Source organism: Tenebrio molitor, chromosome 6 (genome assembly GCF_963966145.1).
Source record: "Tenebrio molitor chromosome 6, icTenMoli1.1, whole genome shotgun sequence".
In the NCBI taxonomy this organism is placed as follows: domain Eukaryota; kingdom Metazoa; phylum Arthropoda; class Insecta; order Coleoptera; family Tenebrionidae; genus Tenebrio; species Tenebrio molitor.
In genome coordinates, this window is record NC_091051.1 from 11,771,020 (window position 1) to 11,794,895 (window position 23,876).

General features: G+C 41.6%; 2 protein-coding genes across 4 annotated transcripts in view; both read left to right on the forward strand.

Moving 5' to 3' along the window:
• Positions 1-9,971, forward strand: part of LOC138133792 (kinesin-like protein CG14535) — a 234,738-nt gene extending 224,767 nt beyond the window's left edge. For 2 of the 3 annotated variants that reach the window (XM_069051748.1, XM_069051751.1), the window contains 3 exons: positions 203-400; positions 5,982-6,200; positions 6,379-9,971. In XM_069051748.1, coding sequence (XP_068907849.1) covers positions 203-400; positions 5,982-6,200; positions 6,379-8,957 — 2,996 coding nt within the window. In that variant the 3' untranslated portion in view covers positions 8,958-9,971. The remainder of the gene's footprint in view (positions 1-202; positions 401-5,981; positions 6,201-6,378) is intronic. The other variant, XM_069051749.1, reaches the window with a different exon arrangement.
• A 3,799-nt stretch (positions 9,972-13,770) lies between these two features.
• Ndg (Nidogen) lies at positions 13,771-18,721 on the forward strand. Its single transcript, XM_069051752.1, has 10 exons — positions 13,771-14,054; positions 14,278-14,765; positions 14,816-15,045; positions 15,110-15,775; positions 15,825-16,505; positions 16,740-16,994; positions 17,045-17,785; positions 17,834-18,005; positions 18,053-18,337; positions 18,390-18,721. Exons 1-10 carry the CDS (start codon positions 13,863-13,865, stop codon positions 18,643-18,645), a joined length of 3,966 nt encoding a protein of 1,321 aa, XP_068907853.1. The 5' UTR covers positions 13,771-13,862; the 3' UTR covers positions 18,646-18,721.
• Positions 18,722-23,876: the final 5,155 nt, after the last annotated feature.

Consider the following 23,876-nt stretch of genomic DNA (forward strand, 5'->3'; position numbering starts at 1 on the left):
AGATTAAAAAAAAATTGTGAAACAAACATGTTGGGTAGTTTATATTGACATAGTTTACTGAAGATGTTGCCGAAAAGTGCTAGCAAAACGATCGGGCGCTCTAAATACTGAACAACATAGTGCTAAAGCTGACCCAGAGTGCAGTGAATGAATGAAAATTTAGTTTAAAATTGCTCTGAACAGATTGTTTGGAATTTTTCAGGAAAATCGTACACCATGTTGGGAACCCCCGAAAACGCCAACACCTTGGGTATAATCCCTTGCGCCATCTCCTGGTTGTTCAAGGGGATCAACGAGCAGAAGCAAAAGACCGGCGCCCGCTTCTCCGTGCGCGTCTCAGCCCTAGAAGTGTGCGGTCCCACGAATCAGATGCGCGATCTCCTGGCCGGATATGCTAACGGTAAGACAAAAATTTTCGAATATTTCCCAGTTTAATTGCGAAACTTTCCCTCCGAGATTCGACAAGAAGTTTACCGCCCGCTCAGCGCCCAGAGAATTAAAAAATAATTAATTTCAGCCACCCTTCCCCGTTTTAATAATTCGTAATTTTTCGCAACACCGAAAGAATTTTAATCAGCAACTTTTCTCCCGATATCCTCATTGCATCGCGTTGCAATAAAACGCATCCGGTCCCGGCGTGTCACCGGCTTGTGGTAATATGTAAGACACCTTGTAACATCCCCCAAAGTACACTCGGCGCTAATAAGAAGCCTGACGAGTCGAGTTTTCATCTTTGTTTCGCTTACGTGTTCCGGATGAGAATTGTCGAATGCCATGTTGCGATATTGTTAGCATATTTGCCGCAGTGAAATAACAAAGTGGCGTGTTTCAGTAATCCGCTATATTATTTTAGATACGACTTTACATTTTCGGGGTGACATGACACTGCGACGTGGCGGAGGGAAAAGTCGACGTTTAAACGGCTTTAGCCGTGATGTGGCCGGAATTGTGCTAATTGGCGACGTTCCACCGCCGCTCCTGCTCCTCCAACCTTCACGCCGCCACTTCACCCTATACGCCCCTCGAAAAACAGACGCCAGACCATCTGATAAATGACCAATAACAGAAAAACAAAACTTTGCCAAACACGATTAAAACAAACTACAACGAGAACCAAAACGGTATTTTTTGCAAGCGAACCCCACTAATGGGAAAATTACAGCGCACTTGTTCTTCGTCGTCGTGAGTGATTGTTAAGTTAATTTCTCAAACGGAGGAATTATATTTGCAAAATCCAGGCTATCGAAAAATTTCCATGCGGTGTTGTACCCGTCGCACGCAACCCCCTGCGCATTTTCCTGCCATGTTCGGGGTGATATTTGTTGACAGCCATATTAATTTTCTTGGGCAAATTGCGCCGCAGCGGCTCAAAAACTAGCGACTCAACTGTCGCCTGTCGAACAGTAATTGTCCCCATTTAGAGGGTATCATCAGCAACTTACGACGATAATGAAGTGGACCATAACTTTAAGTTAAGGTAATTACTCGAATTAATTAAAACCGAACATAAATTCAGAGTGTAGCGACGGCACGAAACTCATAAACTTGGGATCAGTTGTTACGGTACTTGAAGACTGCGTTCTGATTTGAATTTAGATACCGATGTTTGCTTTCCATTGTAGCGTAGTATGAATTACGTATAAACACATCAAGGCTCGAGCTAAATTTGTGTGCGGTGCTGTGAAGGGTGAGGTGCTTGACAGGTGGCTTCTTATTCGCAATTTAATTAATTCAAAAACTGGGGGCACAGACGAACTTCCGTGTAGGCATTTTAAAACTTAACTGTATTTACGAGAGTGACTCTGGAGCAAATTGCATAAAACGAAATGCGCTCGCAATAATCGAGGCAAGTTTTCGCCCGTAGATATCTACAATTTGTAAGAGGAACGTTTCGTGAAAGAAAATAAGCGGAAAGTTGCTAGTTCCCCTGAAACAGCCACAAGCAAGCAATTTGAACCGGATAACTACCTACAAATTTTCATTCAACTTGAATCAGATTTTTCGACGCCAGTTTTGGATGGATTGCAACTGCGAGACCCATTTAAAAACAATTATCAAACTTTAAAAGGTCAACGTGGAGTTCTTGCAGGTTTTAATTCTTTTCCAAACAAGACTTTATGTACTTACGTACATATTCTTTCTGGCTGTTTCTGTCTAATTGTTCGGTAATTACATACTATTACGATACACTAGTTCCCATATATTTGCATAATTACTTTTGTTTCAATCTCGTGAAAGAAATAACAACCACAATAATTAGTAAACTCCCGAGAGAAAATGAAATATGTAGTAAACAACGTTTATCACATTCACTAGCAAAATCTTATTGAACGTTCTGCAGTTATTGCACAATTTTGGAAATGTAAAACTTGGTGGTGAAAGATCTCTGGTTCGTTCTCACTTCTCAATCTCAGTTAGGCAACCAAATATACAGACTTACATTTCAAATACCTATTTGGTGTTGATTTAAATTTATCCTCAAAGTTGACATTGAAGAATCGATTGTGAACGTACAAAAAGATTTTGTTCACATTCAATGGATTTTCGTCGTTTTTTGTTCTAAACGACGCAGAAGAATTTATTATACAGGAAGTAATCAAAATACGAGTAAGCGGAAATATTTTAAAACCACCAAGATATTTGATATCGATTTGCACAAGTTCAAATTACGAATTTAAAAATTCAAAATTCACCTCATTCCGGCCCGTGGTCAATGCTAATGAAGAGCAAATGAAAGTGAAATGATAAAAAAGCCACAACGAAAACGATTACCATGCAAGAAATTTGACACTGACACTGAATTGTGTCGAAAAAACATACGACTAACAAAGTACTTTTATTTTTATCGTACCTCATTCTCAGTAAATGCTGACAATATCCTTGAAGCGTGATACATACCTGTGTCCTCCGCGCCATTGATGCACGAACCCTTAAAAAAACTTCACGATCTTCATGAATTAAAGCACTAGCTGCCACGAATCTTTCGGTTAGTTCGAATTTATCGGCTGGCTGTAAACTAGCTGTTTTAACAAAAAAAAAAACAAACAAAACAAAATGCTTTATTTTGCCCTACGGGTTTTCGGATTCCTGGTTACAAACATAAACATAAAAATGTATTGTTCTCCCTCACTCCTCTCGTTCTCTATTCTTTCTCTCCTCTTCCTTATTCTTTCATCCATCTCCCTGCCGTCTTCGCTCCATATTTCTCCCCATTCCCTTCTCTTTCTCTGTCTCCTCGCGTCACCTCCTGCACCTTCTCTCTCTCTTCTCCTTCCTTCCCATTCCTGTTCTCTCTCTCTCTCCTCGTCCCCACCTCTGCAACCCGCTATCATTTTCCTCTCCCACACACACTCTCTCCCCTCCCTATTGTACTTCGATTCTCTTGTTCTCTCTCTTCTCTCTTATTTATCTGTGTCTTTGTCCCTCTACCTTTTTATTCTCTTCTTCTTCTAGAAAATTTTCTTCAGTTTCTCCTGTCTCTCATCCCATCTAAACCAGTCCCCGTTTATCTGTATTTTCCTGGATCCTATTTTCACCCTTTTTCCTCCATCTCTCTCTTCTCTGGCCAACGCTCTTAACTTCTTTTTTTGTTTCCCTTTCTTCTTTTGTCAAATCGTCATCTATACATATACATCGTCTCACCTGTTTTTTCCTTTAACTTACTCTTACTTAGCATTATGTTCTTCTTCTGCTCCCAACTTTCTATTTTTGCCAGCATCATCTTATCTTTATTTATTTTAAATGCTTCCTTTACATTCACTTTCACCCCTATCTCCCTTTCTAACCATTTTTCCACCCCCCTCTCTATATTTCCACTTATTGCCCCTATTCCAGTTATTATAACATTATTCTTCCTCTCCTTCTTTTCTCTTTGTTCTTTTCCTCCATCATTTTCATCCTTTTCATCCAATCTGCCTTCTCCAACTGCCCTTTTTCTTCTCTTCCTCTCATCTCCTCTCTCACTGTCGCTAATTCTTTCCTTAGCTCCCCATTCTCCTCTCTCACTGCCGCTAATTCCTTTCTTAGTGTTTTGATTTCCTCTCTCATCTCTCTTATCATGGTTGTTTTCATTTCCTTATCCATTTCCTTGCTTTGATTTTCTTCTTCGCTTCTATTCGGTGATCTTCTCGTTCTGGAACTATTTCTGAGTGGGTTCTTGCCTTCTTTCGACGTTCTACCCTCTTCTCTTTCTCTCTTGCTGCTTTCTTTCCTTACTTCTGACGATTTCAGCATATCCTCTCTTTCTTGCTCTCCCTCCTTCTCTCTCGTTGCCGCTAATTCCTTTCTTCCTACTTTGCTCTCCTCTACTATTCCCGCCATATCCTCTTTTATCTCTCTAAGCACTGTCTCTATTTTCTCCTCTATTTCTTTGCTTTGATTTCTTTCTTCGCCTCTTCTTGGGGATCTTTCGGTTCTGGAAGTCTTTCTGAATGGGTTCAGGCCTTCTTCCGACATCCTACCCGCTTCTCTTTCTCTCTTGCTGCTTTCTTTCCTTGCTTTCGGCGATTTCGGCATACCTTCTCTTTCTTGCCCGCTGTCTTCTGCTTATCACCTCTCACTCACTCGTCGTTGTTTACGTTTATTATCGCTGAACTTTTTCCACGTCTGCTCGCTATCGCCGCTAAACCAAGAATCCAACTAGCTGTTTTAAATGTCCCAATAAAAAATTACAAGGATTTAAATCCGGAGATCTTGGCGGCCCAAGTGAATCCTGCCTCATCGCTAAATAAAATAACCCCTAAAAATTCTGGTCGTTCTACACATTTTCCCAGCAGTTATTCACAAAACTGTTGTCGCTGCACGTCATCTCTTGGTTGCATCGTTGCAGGGCTTGTACTTTTTTTGTACGTGATAAGGATGAAGGTCTTATTCTTTTAAAGTGCGCCATATTACGCGGTGTGAACACCTTCGCGTACTTGTTCCAGGATTTGCTTCGACTACTTCTAAAATGCAAGATCCAGTACCCGGTGGCAACGATCTCTACCACGATCTTCCGTTCTTGGATGGAACTTTCCAGCGTCTGTCAACCGTTGTACCTTTTTTGAATTAGGTACAACCCTGTCTGGAAACTGTTCCTGGTACAGTATTTGCGTTGCATTCGCCGCACCGTACGCGAGCACCATATTCCACGTTTGTAAAATTTAGCATTTTAAACGATTTCAACAACAAAAACGATTATTTTAATACACTGGACCTGACCTGACCTGACCTACGCCAACCCAACCTCCGTCCTCCGACAAAAAAGATCCTTTTTTGTCATACACGAATGTATGAAGCGCGTAAAAAGCGAAAGTTCGCTTTTCCTTTACTATTACTTTTATGATTTCTACTATGAAAGCAAGATAGTGGCGTGTCTACAGTTTATTGTCTAAATTGCCATTCCATTTGTTGTATGCTAACCAAAACGTCCTATTGCAAAATGTTGACTATTTTACTTTAAGCAACAGTTATAAATGAAAAAATAAATAAAAAGTTCACGCTTTATAATGTGGGTAGCAGAAAATAACCAAAATGTACGAGTCCTCGCGTATATACTTAATTATTTGGAGAGCTTCAAGTTGCAATTATAAACAAGTGAGAAATCTTTGTGTAATCTACACTGCGGGCGCAACAGCGTTGCGCCTTATTTTAGTATCGCTGTCGCATACGCGTCTGTTTCTTTCAGGGCCGCACCGCGACTATGATGGATGGTTGAACGTCTGAGGCATGATACCTCATACATCATTTTACCTTTGTTTATGTTTAATCTTTTCGCAGATATGCTTTTACAAATTTGTAACCGTGTGTAAGGTGACGTATGGCATGTGAAACGAAGCACATTGCTTATTACGTCGAGTTTCCGTGGATACACCGAGCTATTTGTGAAGGGGTTGGATTTGCACACCAGCGAAAATATCCGCCGGTTTCCTCTTCATTGTCCTCTTTAGGGCTTGTTTGCCTGCATCCACAGTCTATTTACTGAGTGGCCCGTTTTGTTCCAGCAGACTCGGAGCAATCCCCCGGCGTCTACCTGAGGGACGATCCCTTGTTTGGAAACCAACCCCCGCACTGCGAACTGCGGGTGCCCACGGCGGAGAAGGCCGCCCACTACTTGGACGCCGCTGTTGAGTGCAGGGCACCCACTCGAGAGGACTCCAGGGATTCCCATCTCCTGTTCACCCTGCACGTCTATCAGTACAGCGTCGCGGGAAAAGGGGGAGGTAAGGGTTGATAACGTAACAGATGTGTGAGAGAGACTAAGAAATGTAATTGGTGGCGATCATTACACACTTAAATTTATGATAATTGGATTTCTTATCGGCTCTCTCTTGCATACTTCGCGATAGTCCCCGAGTCGGCGTTATCTGAATTTTTTCCTGAAGTGAAAAATTGTTTCAGTCGCCGGCGGCAGGAGTCGTCTGCATCTGATCGACCTGGGCAACTCCGAGCGAGGTAAAGCCAGCGGTGGGATTCCGCTTTCCGGTGTTGGAAATATCCTGCTCGCCATATTCAACGGCCAGAAGCATTTACCTTACAAAGAGCACAAATTAACGCAACTCCTGAAAGACTGCCTGAGCTCTCTCACTTGTCACGCCGCGATGATCGCTCACGTCTCGCCGTTCGCACAGAATTACTCCGACACCTTGACAACGGTGCAATTAGCCTCCAGGATACACCGGATGCGGCGGAGGAGGATCAAGTTCGTTTCCGCGGCCACCGGAAACGGATCCGGGGGCAGCTCGGGGGAGGAGCCCACGCGGACCACGGGCACGAGCAGCGAACCGGACCCGTCCAGCAGCGACCTGTCGGCCGACACCGTGATCTACGTGGGGCCCGCCGACGACGCCACCGACGGCGAACACCCCCCGGTCTACATCCCCAGCCTTAACTCCGGAGACAATCGTTGCTCGATGAGCAAAGCTCTGCGCGGCTCCAGCGCCGAACAGCGCCCCTCCAAAGTTCCTACCAAGTGTGAAGACAAACTGCAGAGTCATCGTCCGTCTATTAAAAATTCGTGCCAAAGTAACAAAACCTCCCCCGCTCACACCAACTCGCCCAAGTCGTCGCCCAGCAGGGGCTCCGCTGCGAAAATCAAACCCGACACTGTTAAACATTCAGTTAACGGAGCCAGCGACGAACAATGGATAGACGGACCGAGAATTTCTAAATCTAAAGTCGCCGAAGCGAGACACCTCATGAAGGAACCGTGTCACGTAAAGAAACGAGAGACTTGGATTGATGGACCTATGCAAGCTGAAACTGCGACCGGGTACGGGTACATGGACAGCCACAAGAAGAACATGATCAGGAAGTGGGTAGAACATCAAACGAGTCAGATTCAAAGATCAAAGTACGTACACCCCAGCAGAGTTCAAGACCCGAAGACCTATAAAGAACCGCTCAAAGAATTTACTCAATTCAAAACCTACGAAGATGAAGTCGTCAAACCGCTGGACACCAAGAAACAAGAGAACGTCGAGGAATCAGTCATCAGGACCGGACTCAAACTGACGACAGTTAAAAACGACGTTATCCCAGAGTGTCACACTCCAGAAGAAAGAGATGCCGCCAATCCCGACGGAGAGGAAGACTTGGAAGATGAAGAAGAGGCAGTCGAGATTCCTCCTGCTCTCCCGCTGATTCAACCCCTGAGCAGCAGAGAAGTCTCCCTAGAAAGTCTAGACATGCTGCTGAAAGAACGCATGCTCTCCAACGCCGAGTACAACAACTACCAAAACAACAGCTACGAGGACAACATCGGGAGTGACGAAGACGAAGTCCTCGAAATCATCGAAGTTGAAGAGCCACTAGAACCGGTCCCGACTCAAGACTGTTGTCTTCAAGTAACAGAAGAGGACATCGCTTTGTGCATGGGTTACATCGAAAACCCCCTCCCCGAAGTGGACCAAGAAAACCCCTTGGACCACCCTTTGCGCATCTTAAGTCAAGAGAACCTCACCGTAGTGTCCACCTTCACCGATTCCATGTCCGTCTACACCGACCTCGAGCGAATACTGCCGAGACATCGATACGACCCCCGTTACGGCCTCTGCAACGACGACTACGAAGACCCTGACAACCCGTACCCCCGAAACGGGAATCTCGACGAAACCACCCAGAAGAAATTCGACCAGTTGGCGCGTTTGCACCAGTTGTACACGAACAGACTGGCCAAAGCGAACGTCGCCAATTCGGAAACATATCAGCAACAGAAACAGAACCACAGGACCCTGAGCAGGTGCGAGTCTTTGTCTCTGACTGATATGCTGTACGGGGGCGTCCAAGACAACGGCAGCATCTACAGCGAGCCGGCCTACGTGCAGGAAAAGTTCTGCGAAAATTGCAAAATAAACATGTCCAGACCCGCGACCGCTCAGAACTGGTACACCGACATGTACCTGTCGGCTAGCACTCAGGATCTGAGCGAGAAAAAGTCGGACGGATTGGGTGGCAGGTTTCAAAGATACTGCCACAACTACAGTACTGATCACAATTTAGCTTATTTGCGCCATCCAGATGGCGCCTCGAATCCGAATTTACGGGAAGAATCCAGGGTACAGGGAAACGGAGCTTCGACCTCCGAGACTAGCAATCCCGCAGCGATCCCGCCTTTGCCTCCCCCCAATAGTCTTCCATCCGTCGAAAGAATGAACAGGGCCATACTCAGCATAGAATCTGGCGTGACCGCTATTAAATTAACGCAGAAGTCGGAGGGGTACGACAGTGGACATGATTCGACCCCGAGGACGTCGAAACACAGTCCAGCTGCCATAAGCAGAAGGGCTGAGAGCGGTTACGACAGTGTGGTTAGGGACAGTGAGAGTTCTAGTATCGACTCGGACACCAGTAGATTGTCACATAATTTGCACGGCCGAAGAGGCAAGTGCAAGCACAAACACGAAAAATCCTTCTGTTCCTGGTTTCTCAACCCTTTCACTTGTAAATATATCGACGACCCGCCCGAGACCCATTTCTAAGCCAAACTGTACAGCTTATTTTGATTGTTATAAGGCGAGCGTGGTCCAATCTGACACCAACTTAAGTCCGTTAAGCTGGAACCTGTCTTATTTCATCCGTTATCATGTTGAAGACTGATCTGTGAAGACGATATTTTCCGAAGGCTTTCGCTTTCAGTTTTGGGTAGCAAGACCGTTTGAACTAGACTCGTTGATTGTGTGATCTCAGGAAGCCGAAACCCGATGATTTCAGTGAAGTTTTTAAATGGGAGATATGTTTTCACGGTAGTGTTTAGTTGTTGATTTCTCTAAAATTTTATTTATTGCAAATTGTACAAAAAGTGCAAACCTTTTCTTATTCGAGCGGATAACTATTGTGTAGATAATAAACATGATGTGATAACATATTATCAATTTAAAGACTTTGTCTCATGTAATATCTCACTACATCGATGTGACGACGCCACCTATTTTTTCACTAAATTCATCTTGTAGACAAAGCTTTTGTACGCGCATCTGTAACATTGATATGTTATCAAGCAACGAAACAGTATCAACCGTATACGTCGAAATGTGTCAAATTTATCTTTAGGATCATTTATATCACTTTTAATGTCGAATATAATTTTAGAATTACCAAACTTGGCATGTACATCTATTTTGGTATTGATATTATTATTTACTTCCTGCATATCATTAACTTTTGAGGGATCAAAATGATATCTTGCCAACTGTTTTTCTAAATAGGTACTCCATAAGCTAAGACTGCTTGTCAATTTTGATCTCGACATCTAAATTTTATACAAAGCTTCTTTATATACAACTTGTAATAATGAATATTTTATTTGTGATAAATTGTAAGTAGTTGTATTCAAAGCCTTTTGTTCATTCAAATTTATATAAAATGTAAATTAGTGTAAATTTGTGTATTTATTTCATTTTATACTGTTATCATTAATCATTTGAATTTATTTGTAAAATAGCTGTTAGACCTATTGCAGTTGTATTGAGTATATAATAAAAATATTTACTGAAGCTCCATTAACTTGATGGATTTCCCTTAGGTACCTATATGACATAAACTGAAAACGACAACATCCGTACATTAAAGTATGTATTGTAAAAAATCTATTTCAAAAAACTTCTTCCGCGCGTAAAAAAATAAGTACCTACGTAAGAATTACGAAATTTAGAAAAAAAGTCAATTGCTTTTCCGGGGGGTAAAATTGCTCTTACATCCTCTGAAATATCGAGTGAATTTCGGCGAAACTTTTTTCGGTTGGTAGGCGTTTTTAGTTACCAATTTCTGCTATTTTGAAACATTTTATAGTTATTTATGTGACGAGCTTAGTAAATTAATCTTTACGGGCGCGCTGGCACTTGGACGAGTGACGTAAGGAACGAGTCTCCATAAGCCCAGTAAAGATTAATTGCTAAGCGAGTTGCATACAAACTTTTATTTCCACCTTTAAATTTCGTTTTTTAATTGTTATTTTGTAATGGAAGGCGGTGGGACCTATGTCGTCATGGTGTTGAGATAAACAACAAAAATACTGTCAGAAGTTTTGTGAAATTTGTTGCAAAAAAAAAGAAAAGAAAGAATGGCTTTAATGCCCGATGAAGACTTTGAAGGCGATTTTCTTGAAATGCAAGAAAATAACCACGGAATTACCAACGCTGCAAGTGGGTTCTCTACTGATTCGATCTCAGGAGCGATATGAAAATGACTTGCGAAACGGATCAAAATGCATTATTAACCTATGTACCTAATTGCCACAATTGATAGTTCAATTTGTTTGTGTTTGTAATAAACTTAAAAAAAAAATCATTTAATTAGTTTTGATTATTTATTTTTTGATGGGCCTTGTAAAGTCTTTACAGGTCTCTTCTACGTGCCTGTTAAATATTACAGGGCTCTGCCTGTAATTATCCATTTACTTAGTTACCACAAATGCCTATAAAGTGTCATTTACTTAGAAGGTGGAAATAAATTTTTTTACTGAAGATAAAAAAAATATATTGATGGAAGAATATGACAAGTCGATCTCCTGATTTGATCCGTTAATGGCCGGTTTCTGAAACGGCCCAATAACTAACTGTCCGGTTAAATAAAGCGTTGCTATAGAAACGCTAGAAAGTAACCAATCACATTGGGCCGCATCACGACACCGTTATTAAAGTTGCCGTTAATTAAAATCGTGATTAAAGTAAACATAAAACAATATAGATTTATGTAATTATAACCTGCCAGAAAGAGATGAATTCGTCACCATCGTAGTAACTAGAGTCATGATTAAATTTAGTACGACGGCCCAAGCTACTTAACTATTACTATAACTACTTAACCCTTAACCGGTTAAATTTGTATCCAGAAATCGACCCTCTTTTTATTCCCCTAATTAAAAAATACTGTTATTATCCTTGAAGTACTTGTAAATATGTTCAATACTTAATATGAACGGAGAAACAGGTAATCACATTTCGAAAATATTTGCTAGTGTTATTGTTTTTCTTTAATCATATTCAGTTAACGTTGTTATGTGTTGAAATTATTAATTTATTAAATTATTTATAAATGATAAACGATTCTCTCTTACCTACCACATTGTTAATAATACCACAAAAACTAAACTCAAAACTTTGCTTTTGAATCTTTTGACCGTCTTTTGACATTTATTGTTAGTAATTAAGTTAGTAATTTGAAATCTGGTTTTACCAACTGTACATGTGCGCCAACCTACTTCAAAAATGTAATCCATTATTTCAATTTATTTTTTGAAAAATCAACACCAGACAAATCAAAATCTGTTATTTAGTCATACTGACGCATTGCCATAAGTAGAAACGAGCATCGTTGTATTTCAAAACGATACGATGCAATTATATAAATAAAGCGACTCTGACAACATTCATATTGCACCAAAATTGTTTTTTTTAGAACTTTTTATGACTTTTCATAGAAGTTACATAAATAACTATTACAGTTTTTCTTGATATAAACAACAACAAATGCTGTGTACATTATAAAGGGTAAATGTTTTGCCTTTATATGATAGATAATTTACATAGAACGCTTGTTGATATCAGTAGTGCCAAAATTTTCATTACAAATAAAAAATTCGTGATGCGCTTATGCATTTAAAACACAAAGTGAATAGCATCACCACCTGTTTAAATTCTGTAGATATAGAAATACTATTTAGGATCCCCGAAGCAAGAGAAACCGTAAAACTGACTGCACCCTCTGTCATAACTATCCCAGAAACTGGAAGATGGCGCCGCGTTATCGCACGCAACATAGAGAAAATAAAATACTATAGAATGAAAAGTCCCTAATAAATTTTTGGAAAATCGTTTAGCGCACCCTCACCACACCGCAAGAGGGCGCAAATGTTTTAAAAAGTCAAAACTTTAAAATCAAAGTACTACACTTGCACTACCTTGTAATTCAAAATGAGGCTGTGTCACGTTCACAAATAATGTAGTACCGCGCCTAAGATTGCTAAATTTGTTGTTGAGAGATTACACCATTATTTGATACACCATATCTTATTAAAGGAATTAGAAATTATAGGATAACAAAAGATTTGGTTTGGGAAGTAAACGAAGAAATTTTAAGTGTGAAATTGGATCATATAGTGAAGGTTTATCTTTATGATTCAGTGTGGGGCGAATTAAGAGCCCTCCATAAAATTATGGACATGCAGATAAGATCCAAAAGATGTCCTATGCAACTCAAGTTTTGAGTCGTCATAATCATGATTAATTCAACTATCACACTATTAATTAACTGGTAATTTCTAATAACATTGTTGTTAATAATCTAATATATATTTTAACTAACAGGTAGAACAAACCTAAATGATGAAGACTGCAAAAACAAAAACTTCTTTGACAAACTCTTTGATAATAATCTAGAGGGAGGGATATTTCGCCCACGTTGCGTGAAACCTCTTGCTTGTGGAGTTTACAAAAATCCGGGGCACACAAAATTTCGGCAGGAAGCAGTCCTACACTTACGCAATATGTACCTACTTTGGAAAAATGTTTGGATTAAAAAAACAGCACTTCCTTCTATAAAAAAATTGAATGAAAACATTGGAAGGATTTTTGGATGTATACTAAAATTTAGCAGAAAGTGGCAAGTGTGAGTTTTTTAGAGTTTGTAAAAAATGTTAATAAGATTCATAATATTTTCAAAATTATATTGAGTAACATAACTTCGGCCGATAATATTAAAAGCAAAATTTCAACGGCAATTCAAACATAAGTACCTAATGTTACTTTTTCGTTCACTTAAAAATAAAATTGAAGATGAAATTATTGGTAAAATAATTCATTAAACCACATTTACATTAAGGGGTAAAATTTAATTTTAAATGGTAGGATACGAGAACATAGCATTTAGGAATAATATTTATAAAAATAAAGCAGAACTGTATCAAAGACGGTTGAAAATAAAATATCGAAAGTAGTGCTGGCGTTTTAATTTGTTGTGAAAATTTGCAATGATAAAAAATCAAAGGAAAGGTAAACGCATCCAGTAGGCTGTGATTTTGCACCGTCACCAGGATAAGAGATGGCGGTAAACGCTTTGTGCCCAAAAAATGTATAGGGAGTTTGCGTTCTATATGTTCTTATTTTGTCTATGGCACGCAATGCACCATTCATTTAAAATTTCAACTGAAGATTTCACAATCGACCCACATGACTAGAAACGAGAAATTCTATTAAAAACATAAACTGTATAAAGAGGATATCGGAACACTTCTTCCGCTCCTTAAATGAACTCGTTGTTGTGGCTATCTAATTAGGCAGATAATGAATGTGGCAACATGCAGGCTATTTTGAACTGTGAACTCAAGACGATACGAGAGATTATTTGAATATTGATAAGTCCTCAGTTGTTGTCAGAAGCCGAAGAAAATGAAGTTGCTACGAATATTTTGTTGTTGCACCTTCTTTTTAACCACCACCTGTGCACTACCTGTAGGTTTGCTGTACGACCACAACGTAAGGGAAGCGATCCAGTTGCCGAAAGACAACGATGTATCCAGTCCCGAAATCAAACTAAGAGTTCCAGTGGTATTTTACGGCACCCGATTCAACACTATTTTCGTAAGTCCTCCTATCTTGTAACAATTTCCAAACTCTTGCTAAAAACAAACTGAAACGCATTTTCAACAGTCTGTTTTGTAAACAGGTTATCGAACTCTCAATATTTCATTAAAAAAATTCCATAACTTTATTCAACGAGTTAAAAATAGCACGCAGAGATAACTTTAACATTCAAAACAAAACATATTTATTATTAACTTTGTGACTTGACTCGTCGTTGCAGGTGAACTCGAACGGACTGCTCTCCTTTCAAACCGAAATTCCGAATTTTTTCAACATCGAATTTCCCTTAGACTACCCCTTGATTGCTCCTTTCTACACCAACGTCGACACTCGCGACGCTGGATCAGTTTCATATTATGAAACCAACAATACTGTTCTTCTGCGCCGAGCCACCGACAACGTTCGAGAGTACTTTTCGGACGAGGAAGACTTCCAAGCCAAAAGTCTGTTCATCGTAACCTGGTTCGGAGTTGGTTATTACAACAGAGGCACCAACAAGACCAACACGTATCAAGTAGTTGTTATAAACGACGGCGAAAAGTCTTTCGTCGAATTACTCTATCCTAAAAATGGTATCCAATGGATCCAAGGGACTGGCGACGAGTCGGGACTGCCTGACGCGAGAGCTCAAGCTGGATTCATCTCAGTCGACGGAAAAATCTTCACCCTTCCAGGATCTGGAACGGAGCAAGTGAGAAACTTGGAAGTGTATGTCTCTTGGTGTTGTACTTCACATTCTCTAACGATTGTATTTGTAGATGGTCAAATATCGATCTTCCTGGGCAGTTCATGTACAGAGTCGACGGGAACGACGTAGCCGGCCCCGACCTGATCCTCGACGAGCTCAGATCTGAAGATTCTCCACTCACTTGTGCAGACGCTCCGACCTACTGCCACGTAGAGGCACGCTGCACAGACTACGAGGAGGGATTCTGCTGTCAATGCAAGAAGCAGTACTACGGCAACGGCAGATTCTGTGTAAAGAAAGGTGTATTACTGCAGTAACTAAACAAATAGATTCGTCACGCTCAAAATTAACTACGTTGTTCTAGACGTTCCACTTCGAGTCAACGGGAAAATCAACGGAAGAATCAACGACGAAAGACTGGAGAACTTGGACTTGCAATCTTACATAGTCATGGTGGACGGACGAGCGTACACCGCCATCTCCAAAATCCCCGAACCCATAGGTTTTGACGTGCAATCGTTGCAAATCCTTGGAGGCGTCATCGGTTACGTCTTCGCCAAACCAATCAGAAATGCTCAAAACGGTTATCAATTCACCGGTGGAGTTTTCAACCACACTGCCACCATCAAGTTCTTGAACACCAGCCAAACTGTCACAATCAAACAAAAATATCTCGGCTTGGACGTCTTCGACCAACTCCGCCTAGAAGCCAACATTCAAGGACAAATTCCCAACTTACCTTTCGACTCCAAGATCATCATCGACGAATACCAAGAACAGTACACTCAAACTAGACCCGGTGTGATTCAAATGTCTTCAACTCGCTCGTTCAAATACAACAACGAACACAACGAAGAAGTTGCGCTTTACTACGACATCGAGCAGGTCTACACTTTCGATTACTGCAAATTCGAGAACACTTCCGTCGGCGAGACTTGGAAGCTCAAAGTGGGCAAAAACTTCATCAGTTACGAAAGCAAAGAACAAATCATTCGTTTCGGTCTGACCAATAAAATCATGCCGCTAGGAGGTACATCTTTTCTGGTTTCGTTGAGCTCTTCTCACTTCCTTTGTTGCAGACATTGATCCGTGCGAGGAAGGACGCTCCCAGTGCATGCCCAACAGTGCTTGCGTCGTCAATGACGACTCCTTCCGTTGCGTTTGCAACCCCGGCTACCAGCACCTCTACTTGGGGAACGAAACTGTCTGTGCCGACGTGGACGAGTGCCAGTCGGGCCTCCACAGTTGCGACTACAACGCACAGTGCATCAACGAAATCGGAGCGTACTCTTGTCAATGCAATCCAGGGTTTACTGGAAATGGCAGAGTTTGCGAAAACGAATACTCCTGCGAGAGCGTCAATTGTCCTGAAAACGCCGAGTGTGTCGAGAGCAATCGCGTGGCGATGTGTCGATGTAGCCAAGGCTTCACGGGAGATGGTCAGACGTGTACAGCTCTAGTGGATCAAAGCTGTCATACCAACAACAACTGTGACCAATTTGGCTTCTGTACCATTGATCCACAAACGAATCGTTACTATTGTGCTTGTTTACCAGGTTATGAAGGAGATGGATACAGGTGCAGAAAAGTCACAGTCGAAAATGTTACGGAAGCTGCGGTACAAAAAGAGATACAGAGATGTCTTCTTGGAGTTTGCTGGTGTCCAGAAGGTTACACCAGCGAGAAGGGGACGTCGTATTGTATTCTCAAAGGGGAAGAAACAACATCAGTTCTTCCAGAAACTACAACTGATGCAAATGGTGTGTGTTGAAAGCTTTGGACAAGTTTTATAGTTATGTTGGTCTTTAGTAGATTCTCCAGAAATTCAATGTTACAACTCTTCGTTGTGTTTTTGTCCAAAAGGATTTAATTTAGTACAATCAAACCGGTCCTGTGTGTTAAATGATAACACGGGTGTAAAGACAAAAGGATTTTCTGGATTTAACAGTACATCTTAGGAGTCGCTTTTTCAGTAATAAAAAATGTCTTTGCAGTTACTTGCAACGTCCTCAACAACTGCCATCGAGATGCCCAGTGTATCTACTCTGCGGAATCTGAAAGCTTCTCTTGTATTTGCAACCAAGGCTTCGCCGGGGATGGTTTCAGCTGTGAACAGTCGACTGTTTCTTGTACACAAGTTAACAACTGTGACTCTCACGCCACTTGCCTCTACGACGAATCTTTGGGAAAATCTAAATGTGTTTGCAATCCAGGGTACCAAGGCGACGGCTTCAACTGCACAATAACAGGTTGTAGTTCTAGTTCTGCTTTACGTCATTTCACCGACGCATTTCCGCAGCAATCTGCACCTCCAACAGCAACTGCACGGCGACTGAAGAGTGTCTTTACACCAGTTCGCAACGGTACGAGTGCGTGTGCAAGGAAGGGTACGTCCGAGACTCGCAGAATCAATGCGTCAAGCCTAGTACCTGCGGCGGCGGCAGCTGCGTTGAGAACGCAGAATGTCTCTACGACGACAATTACCAGCTTCATTATTGCTCCTGCAAAAGCGGCTACATGGGGGACGGCATAACAGAATGCAAACCGCGACCGATCGGTTGCAACATCGAAAACAAATGCGGCTTGCACGCGACCTGCGAGTACGACCCAAGTACTTCTTTGTATCAATGTCAATGCGAAAGGGGGTATTACGGTGATGGGTTCGTCTGCTACACAGAAATCAACTGTCACGTCGACCCGACTCTGTGCGACCCTCAAGCCAGTTGTATTACCGACGCCAACCGCAGGTACATCTGTCAGTGTAGTACCGGGTACAGCGGGAATGGGACGTTTTGTCGACGCAACCCCACGCACGAGGGAAACTTCTTATTGTTGAATCAGGGCATGGCGACACTGAAAATTCCATTCGAACCGTCGAAAAAAAATCTAGGGAAACCTATTCAGATCAAGTACTTCCAAACAGCTGTCGGTTTGGATATTGATTGTTTCGAGGGTCGAGTCTACTGGAGCGACATCAGCGGAATGGCAATTAGAAGTTCCACGTATAATGGTAGCGCCAAGAGCGACTTTATTACTCAAGGTAATTTTGTAACTTCGATGGGAGGCAGTATTGAGAGTTGTGTTGCAGGGATTGGATCGCCTGAAGGACTGGCTGTTGATTGGGTGTCGCGTAACATTTATTGGACCGACTCGACCAAAGACACCGTCGAAGTCGCGAGTGTCGAAGGAAAACGCAGACGAGTACTGTTCGACACGAATCTGGTCAATCCTCGAGGGATCGCTGTGCACCCCCAACGAGGGTAAAAGACAGGTCTGGTTTGTATCACGTACAAATAAATACTTCCAGGAAGATATTCTGGACGGATTGGGACCGAAAAAATCCGAAAATCGAGTGGGCCAATGCTGACGGCACCGGCAGAGCCGTCTTCCTGCAAGGCGAATCAGTTTCGTTGCCCAACTCGCTCACCATCGACTACGAAACAGAACAACTGTGCTACGCGGATGCGGGAACCAAAAAGATCGAATGCGTCGATATCGACAGCAAAATTAAACAAACGATCGCGACAAACTGCACATACCCGTTCGGGATCACAGTAACAGACAAGCACATCTATTGGTCCGACTGGATCACGTGAGTAAATTTGACAGAATGAAAACGGTACGAGACAGGTTTGTTGTTTTAGGAAAAAAATCGAGCGGGTGGAGAAAAACACTTTGACTCGTTTGCCACCGCTGCAAGTACCTCTGGGCGGGAGCGGCAACAAACTGTTCGGACTGGTGGCGGTTCCGCAGAGCTGCCCCACACTTACCAACGTCTGCCAGTACTACAAGGACCAATGTCCCGCCGATCACATTTGTCTCCCCAACGGCACCGGGAGCAGGACATGTGTTTGCACCTTCAAAGCGGACACCGCTGAAACACCTTCATGCACGCTATAACAAATAGTTATCGACCATTACTACAACATACTTCACTAGATTTAGGAGTTGTAAACACAATAAAATCTTTTTTTAATCCTGGACTTTACTTGACAATCAACCAGTGTTACAAAATTCGCGTCCCGTTATCCACCTATGTACACTAGAAAAAAGTCATGCTTGTGTTAAATAAAAACTTTCAGTAAATACAAACAGTTTATTTTTTGTATCAGTCCATGTTAGGATATTAATAAAAACTACTACAAGTACATTACACAGGACGCTATGCACGAGAAACTGTGCATTTATTTCTCAATCTTATAAATCCTTACAGTTATGGTAAGATTTGTACAGTACTACTTTTTAAATTAGTGCAAGATTTTATCACAAATTACAACATTACCATTACATTTTAGTAACACTTAAATGTCCTACATTAATTTGTATTCACTCCACTTACACGTTGGACTATAGGTATATATCAAAATTTAAAACGGTGGTCCGAGTTAGGAGAAAGTCAATTGGGCTACTGCAAAAGAATTAGTTTATGTCTTGGTCTCACTTGACAGTTCTGCGACAAACCTAGCCAAGACTGGACGCATTGGAGGAACTACTTGGTCGTCTAACGGGCAATGGTGGTGGAGGCGTCCTGAAGTTCATCGAACTTGTGGACATGTAGAATTCATCGGCGTCGCCCTCATCCCCCGAGGAGGGAGTGGGTGACGGCGACGGAGGCGACAACACTCGGTCCTCCTGGTCTTGCAGTATCTGGCGGAAGTCCTGTATGGACTCGTTCAGACTCCACAGTTGCGACAGAAGCGACAGGTCCAGCTGACGAAGACTATACTGGAAGCAGACGACAAATTAGATTCTGAGGGTCAAGAGTCGACAAATTCAACCACCGAGAGTAGTGAAAGTTTGACACTTAACCTCGACGACGCCAGTCCGGTGGGTGTTGGGGCGACAACAGAACCATCAACAAATAGGCGAAATTAATGGACCGCATCAACTTTCCAAGAGCAATGAGCGATTTGACATTAGAAAACGACACGCAAAGCGCGTTCGGATTCGTCGCGCCTCACTTTTTGCCGAATAACGCTGTTCTTTCTTAACGGTTTCTAACATTTCTATGGGTCTGTTTTAAGGCAGAACGAGTGCTGTTCCTCGTGCATGAGATTACAACAGTTAATCAGAAATGTTGTTCTAACAGCATTTTTCGCGTTTTATGTTTTTTGCGCTGTCGTAAACGTTTTACCAGCGAGTTGTTTGTCAATCAGATGAATCACTCGCTATCTTTCGCATTACTCACGACATTTGAATAATTTTTACACGCGATGGTCTGTTATTTTGTAAAGAGCGGGTCGCGCGACCGCAGCATTTCAATCAGCCTTCGCGCGAAACAATTTCACCTCGGTTGTGCGCTCCATATTTCTGCATCGTCGATGGGGTAAAATCCTCTTATTAGAACTTTTGTTTATTTTTAGAAAACGCAACTTTCTCGACGTACTCGACAAAAATCTCCGGCGCGAAAGTGAATCATTCGCTAAACCGCAGCTACTCTTGCGGTTTTCCTTCTGTCACGCCATGATGATCGTCGGGACGTTATGAAGATGCCCACGTCTTCGAGGGTCGCTCGATCGTGCTCCGCAGGATCGCACCTTTATGGACCCAACCGACCGTAAAAGTTGCACGATCGGTAATTACTTCACGACGCGCTTAATTTTCACTTCTTTAATTACGCAATAAATCTCTCAATTAACTGGAGAGGTGATAAGTTAAAAGGCTCCGCTGATGCTCTACGGCTTCGGGAGCGCTGAAATGTAAAGCATTTCCTTACGACGCTATTAAATTCTTAATTTGGTTCACTAATTTTAAAGCGAATCGCATTGAACCGTCCCGTGTGTCATCGCTTTTTATAGAAAAAATTGCGACAGAACTAACAAGTCAATCGACGATCGGTAATCATGATTCGTAAAAGGACTGCGCTTCGTACATCACCCAACCGTGTCCTTTACCAGTTATGCAACAATGGACTGGACGCTCGTTTTTTCTTCTTTATTTTGTTTCACATTTACAACCACCTGCCCAGGTTATTATAATTCATCATGCATGGTAGACCGATTCGTTTGTTTTCATTTCCCATCGTTGAGTTTTATTCCGTTGACGACAATGGCCCCATTATCTATTCTGCCATTAAATCCGACGACATGCGTGTGTATTGTTTAATTGCCTAGGGGTTAAGACAGTCGATGTGGTTGTTGTTGGGGTTTTGGACGCCTAAATATAGACCCCACGACCTGGTCCAAGGTAAATAAACCAACATCCTACCACGTCGCCGGAAAAAAATTCAAACGTGACTTTCATCCGTAAAGATCAATAAATTTCCACGGTAATCTTTCTGTAATTTGCATCCGTCAGAGTAGCGAAATTCCAAACATTTCATAACCTAATTAACATAACGCTAGTCAACACCGGTTGTCGTCATTAATTAAGAAGAGAAAACGGGAAAAATTATCTACGCTCGAAAATTCAACACTCGACTCTTTGTTGTGGGTCCTCATTTCGGACGTATTTTCCAAAACCCGCAAACACACTCTCCGCAGTCCGAGTTTTCTTTGTGATTCTTTGGGCAATTGCGGAGTTCATTAAACGCACACTCTTCGGACAAAGAGATTTGTAACCAAGTAATTGGATGCCCCGGAAACCTCGCTGTCCTCCCACCCGAGAGGTACAGTTAACTTGGTCGTTTTGAACTCTGCAACCGAGAGGACGGCCTAGATATTGCGACGAGCTTTAGAGGCGGACTAGTCCCATTAACACGCACGTGGGTTAACGTTTTGAGGCAGGTTCTGGTCAAAAACAATCGGGAACTGTCCAGATCAATAACCACTTGACCCATTTCGAAAACAATCGACGAAATAACGGCGGAACAAAACAATAATGGTGTGTAATTCGCGCCAATTACAACGTCGACTTTCTAAGTCGGAGGAAAGTGTTAAATTGGCTTCAGAACACGAACCAATTATTCCATACGTAAAAATTGTCAGATTAGACGTTGCGTCGTTTAGCGCGTTAGGAGGAAGTCAGCAATCGGAGAGGAGTTGGGAGTCCCACAGGGCACAACCCGTGGCCCGAGTTTATTGCCTCGACGAATCCGGTGCCAAATCCGGTCAATTACGCGACAAATTGAAGCACCCGTGCACGTACGGAGCCATCGAAACGTCCACCAACATCGGAATTTAATTGGGCCCATCCCACACACGATCGCACATTCGAATGCAAATGTCCAAGTGGAGCGGTGATCCAGTTGTGCATTTCAAGGTTAGGCGTCGACCTGGCACCGACATTCATCCCGATAACCCTTTTATTTTCCCCTGATGCAAAACTTAATCTATCTTACGGTTACGCCTATGTGGTTTCTCACGTTCCGGGCGACCCTTCTTCTCCGGTTCGTTCGTTCAGGTCGTTCGCAGAGGCCACGGCGGAAGTCGTGCGCTCTTCATTCTTTACATGCGAGTAGATGTGTAAGACCGACACTCGTTAAGCAGGAATCTGCTCAGTCCCGAGCGCGAACTTCTTGGGTGAGCGCTAACGCCGGATGATGGGCAAAAAATCGCAAACCGGACTACTACTACCTACCATTATCGTATTTCAAACGAGAAATAAAAGCGTCGGCGAACTTACTCAAACCGAGAATAGATTGTACTTCGGTTCGATGCATAAAGATGACCTTTCACTCCACATCTAATTATTGGAAGGTGTGTACTGGAACATTACTTCGAGCAAGACGGCAAACCAGACACTCCCTGATAGGATCATTAAAACTGAATGTTGTGCAAGTTGATTGTTACATCACTGGACATTGCACTAAATGCTATTATTGGCATGTCCGGCCGTTTCCACAATTTTTCTAATACAAATAATTTGCAACTCATACATAATTAAATTATTCAACCGGTCCAGTTAAGTATCATATTTCAACAGAGATGTCACACCAATGTCTTGTCTTGATCTTTGACCAGGATTACGCATAAATTTGACAACGTCGGGGCCGGCTGTGGGTTTTTATTGACCCAACAAAAAAAAAATCAGTTTGTAGATACAAAAGGATAGAATTAAAAAATAGAGAGTTCGCAAAATGAGAATATCTCGTCAGTCGTCAGTAAAGAGCAAAAAAAATGTGCACATGCCAAGTGCATATCAAATGCATATTTCAAAGATTCTTACTGCATAAATTGTACCTTGATAAGTTCAAACATTTCCAACATTCAGCAGCTTTACAGAAATGCATTAAAGTTGATTTTTTGGAATGGAACATCGGGTGATTTTAAATGATTGTGACTTTTTTTCTTAAGTTGGGAACATTTTTCATAAATTATTTTGGCAAACTTGATACCTTGATCAACACATTGGCGTACGTACGTCATTTTGACATTTTATGTATTAATAAATTGTGTCAAATAGACGAGGACGCCTATGTTTATGTCAACTATCACATTAAAAAGCAGAATAACCAACAATATTACCAACGTATGAAAAAAAGTCACATTCATTTAAAATCACCCGGTACATTTCTAGAAAAACTGTATGTTTTATTCTAAAAATACTTCATTTGGATAATTTACTGACATCTGTATTGCATATTTCATTGAAGAAAATTAAGCATTCAATAATATTTGTTTGTTTTAAAATTCTAAGAATGTAAAAACATATCTTGATGATCACAAAAGAGAACCTTGTAAAGTAGAATTTTTTGGCAGATTATACATATTTGGCAACAACTTCAGTCAAGGATTAGGTTTCTTTTAATGCAAACCTCGAAAATATTTATCTAGCTGTTATTTAAGTAACAACATCAGTACTCCTTATCAGTATATCCTCTATGATTCATTCAAACAGAAATAAAATAACAATAATTCCAATACAAATAAGATTGTAAATGCTCTCCATACCCTCTTAACCAGCCAGAATTTTTGATTTTTTTATTCATAGAAACCATTTCCATCTTGGTTAATTTATTTCATGAAGGAATTTTTACAGTTTAACTTCCAGCAAAAAAATTGCAACGACAACGATCATCGCATATGGTGAGGCAAGAATCATAAATAATTCTTGTGTGACCTTCATTGGTTAAATATGTATCCAAAACTCTTCTAAACAATTCCCTATACGTGTGACACTCAAAATCAAGGTGGAGAAAAATCTTGTCGCGCTCTGATCAATATTTTCCATTTCGCCACAATAGCGAGATC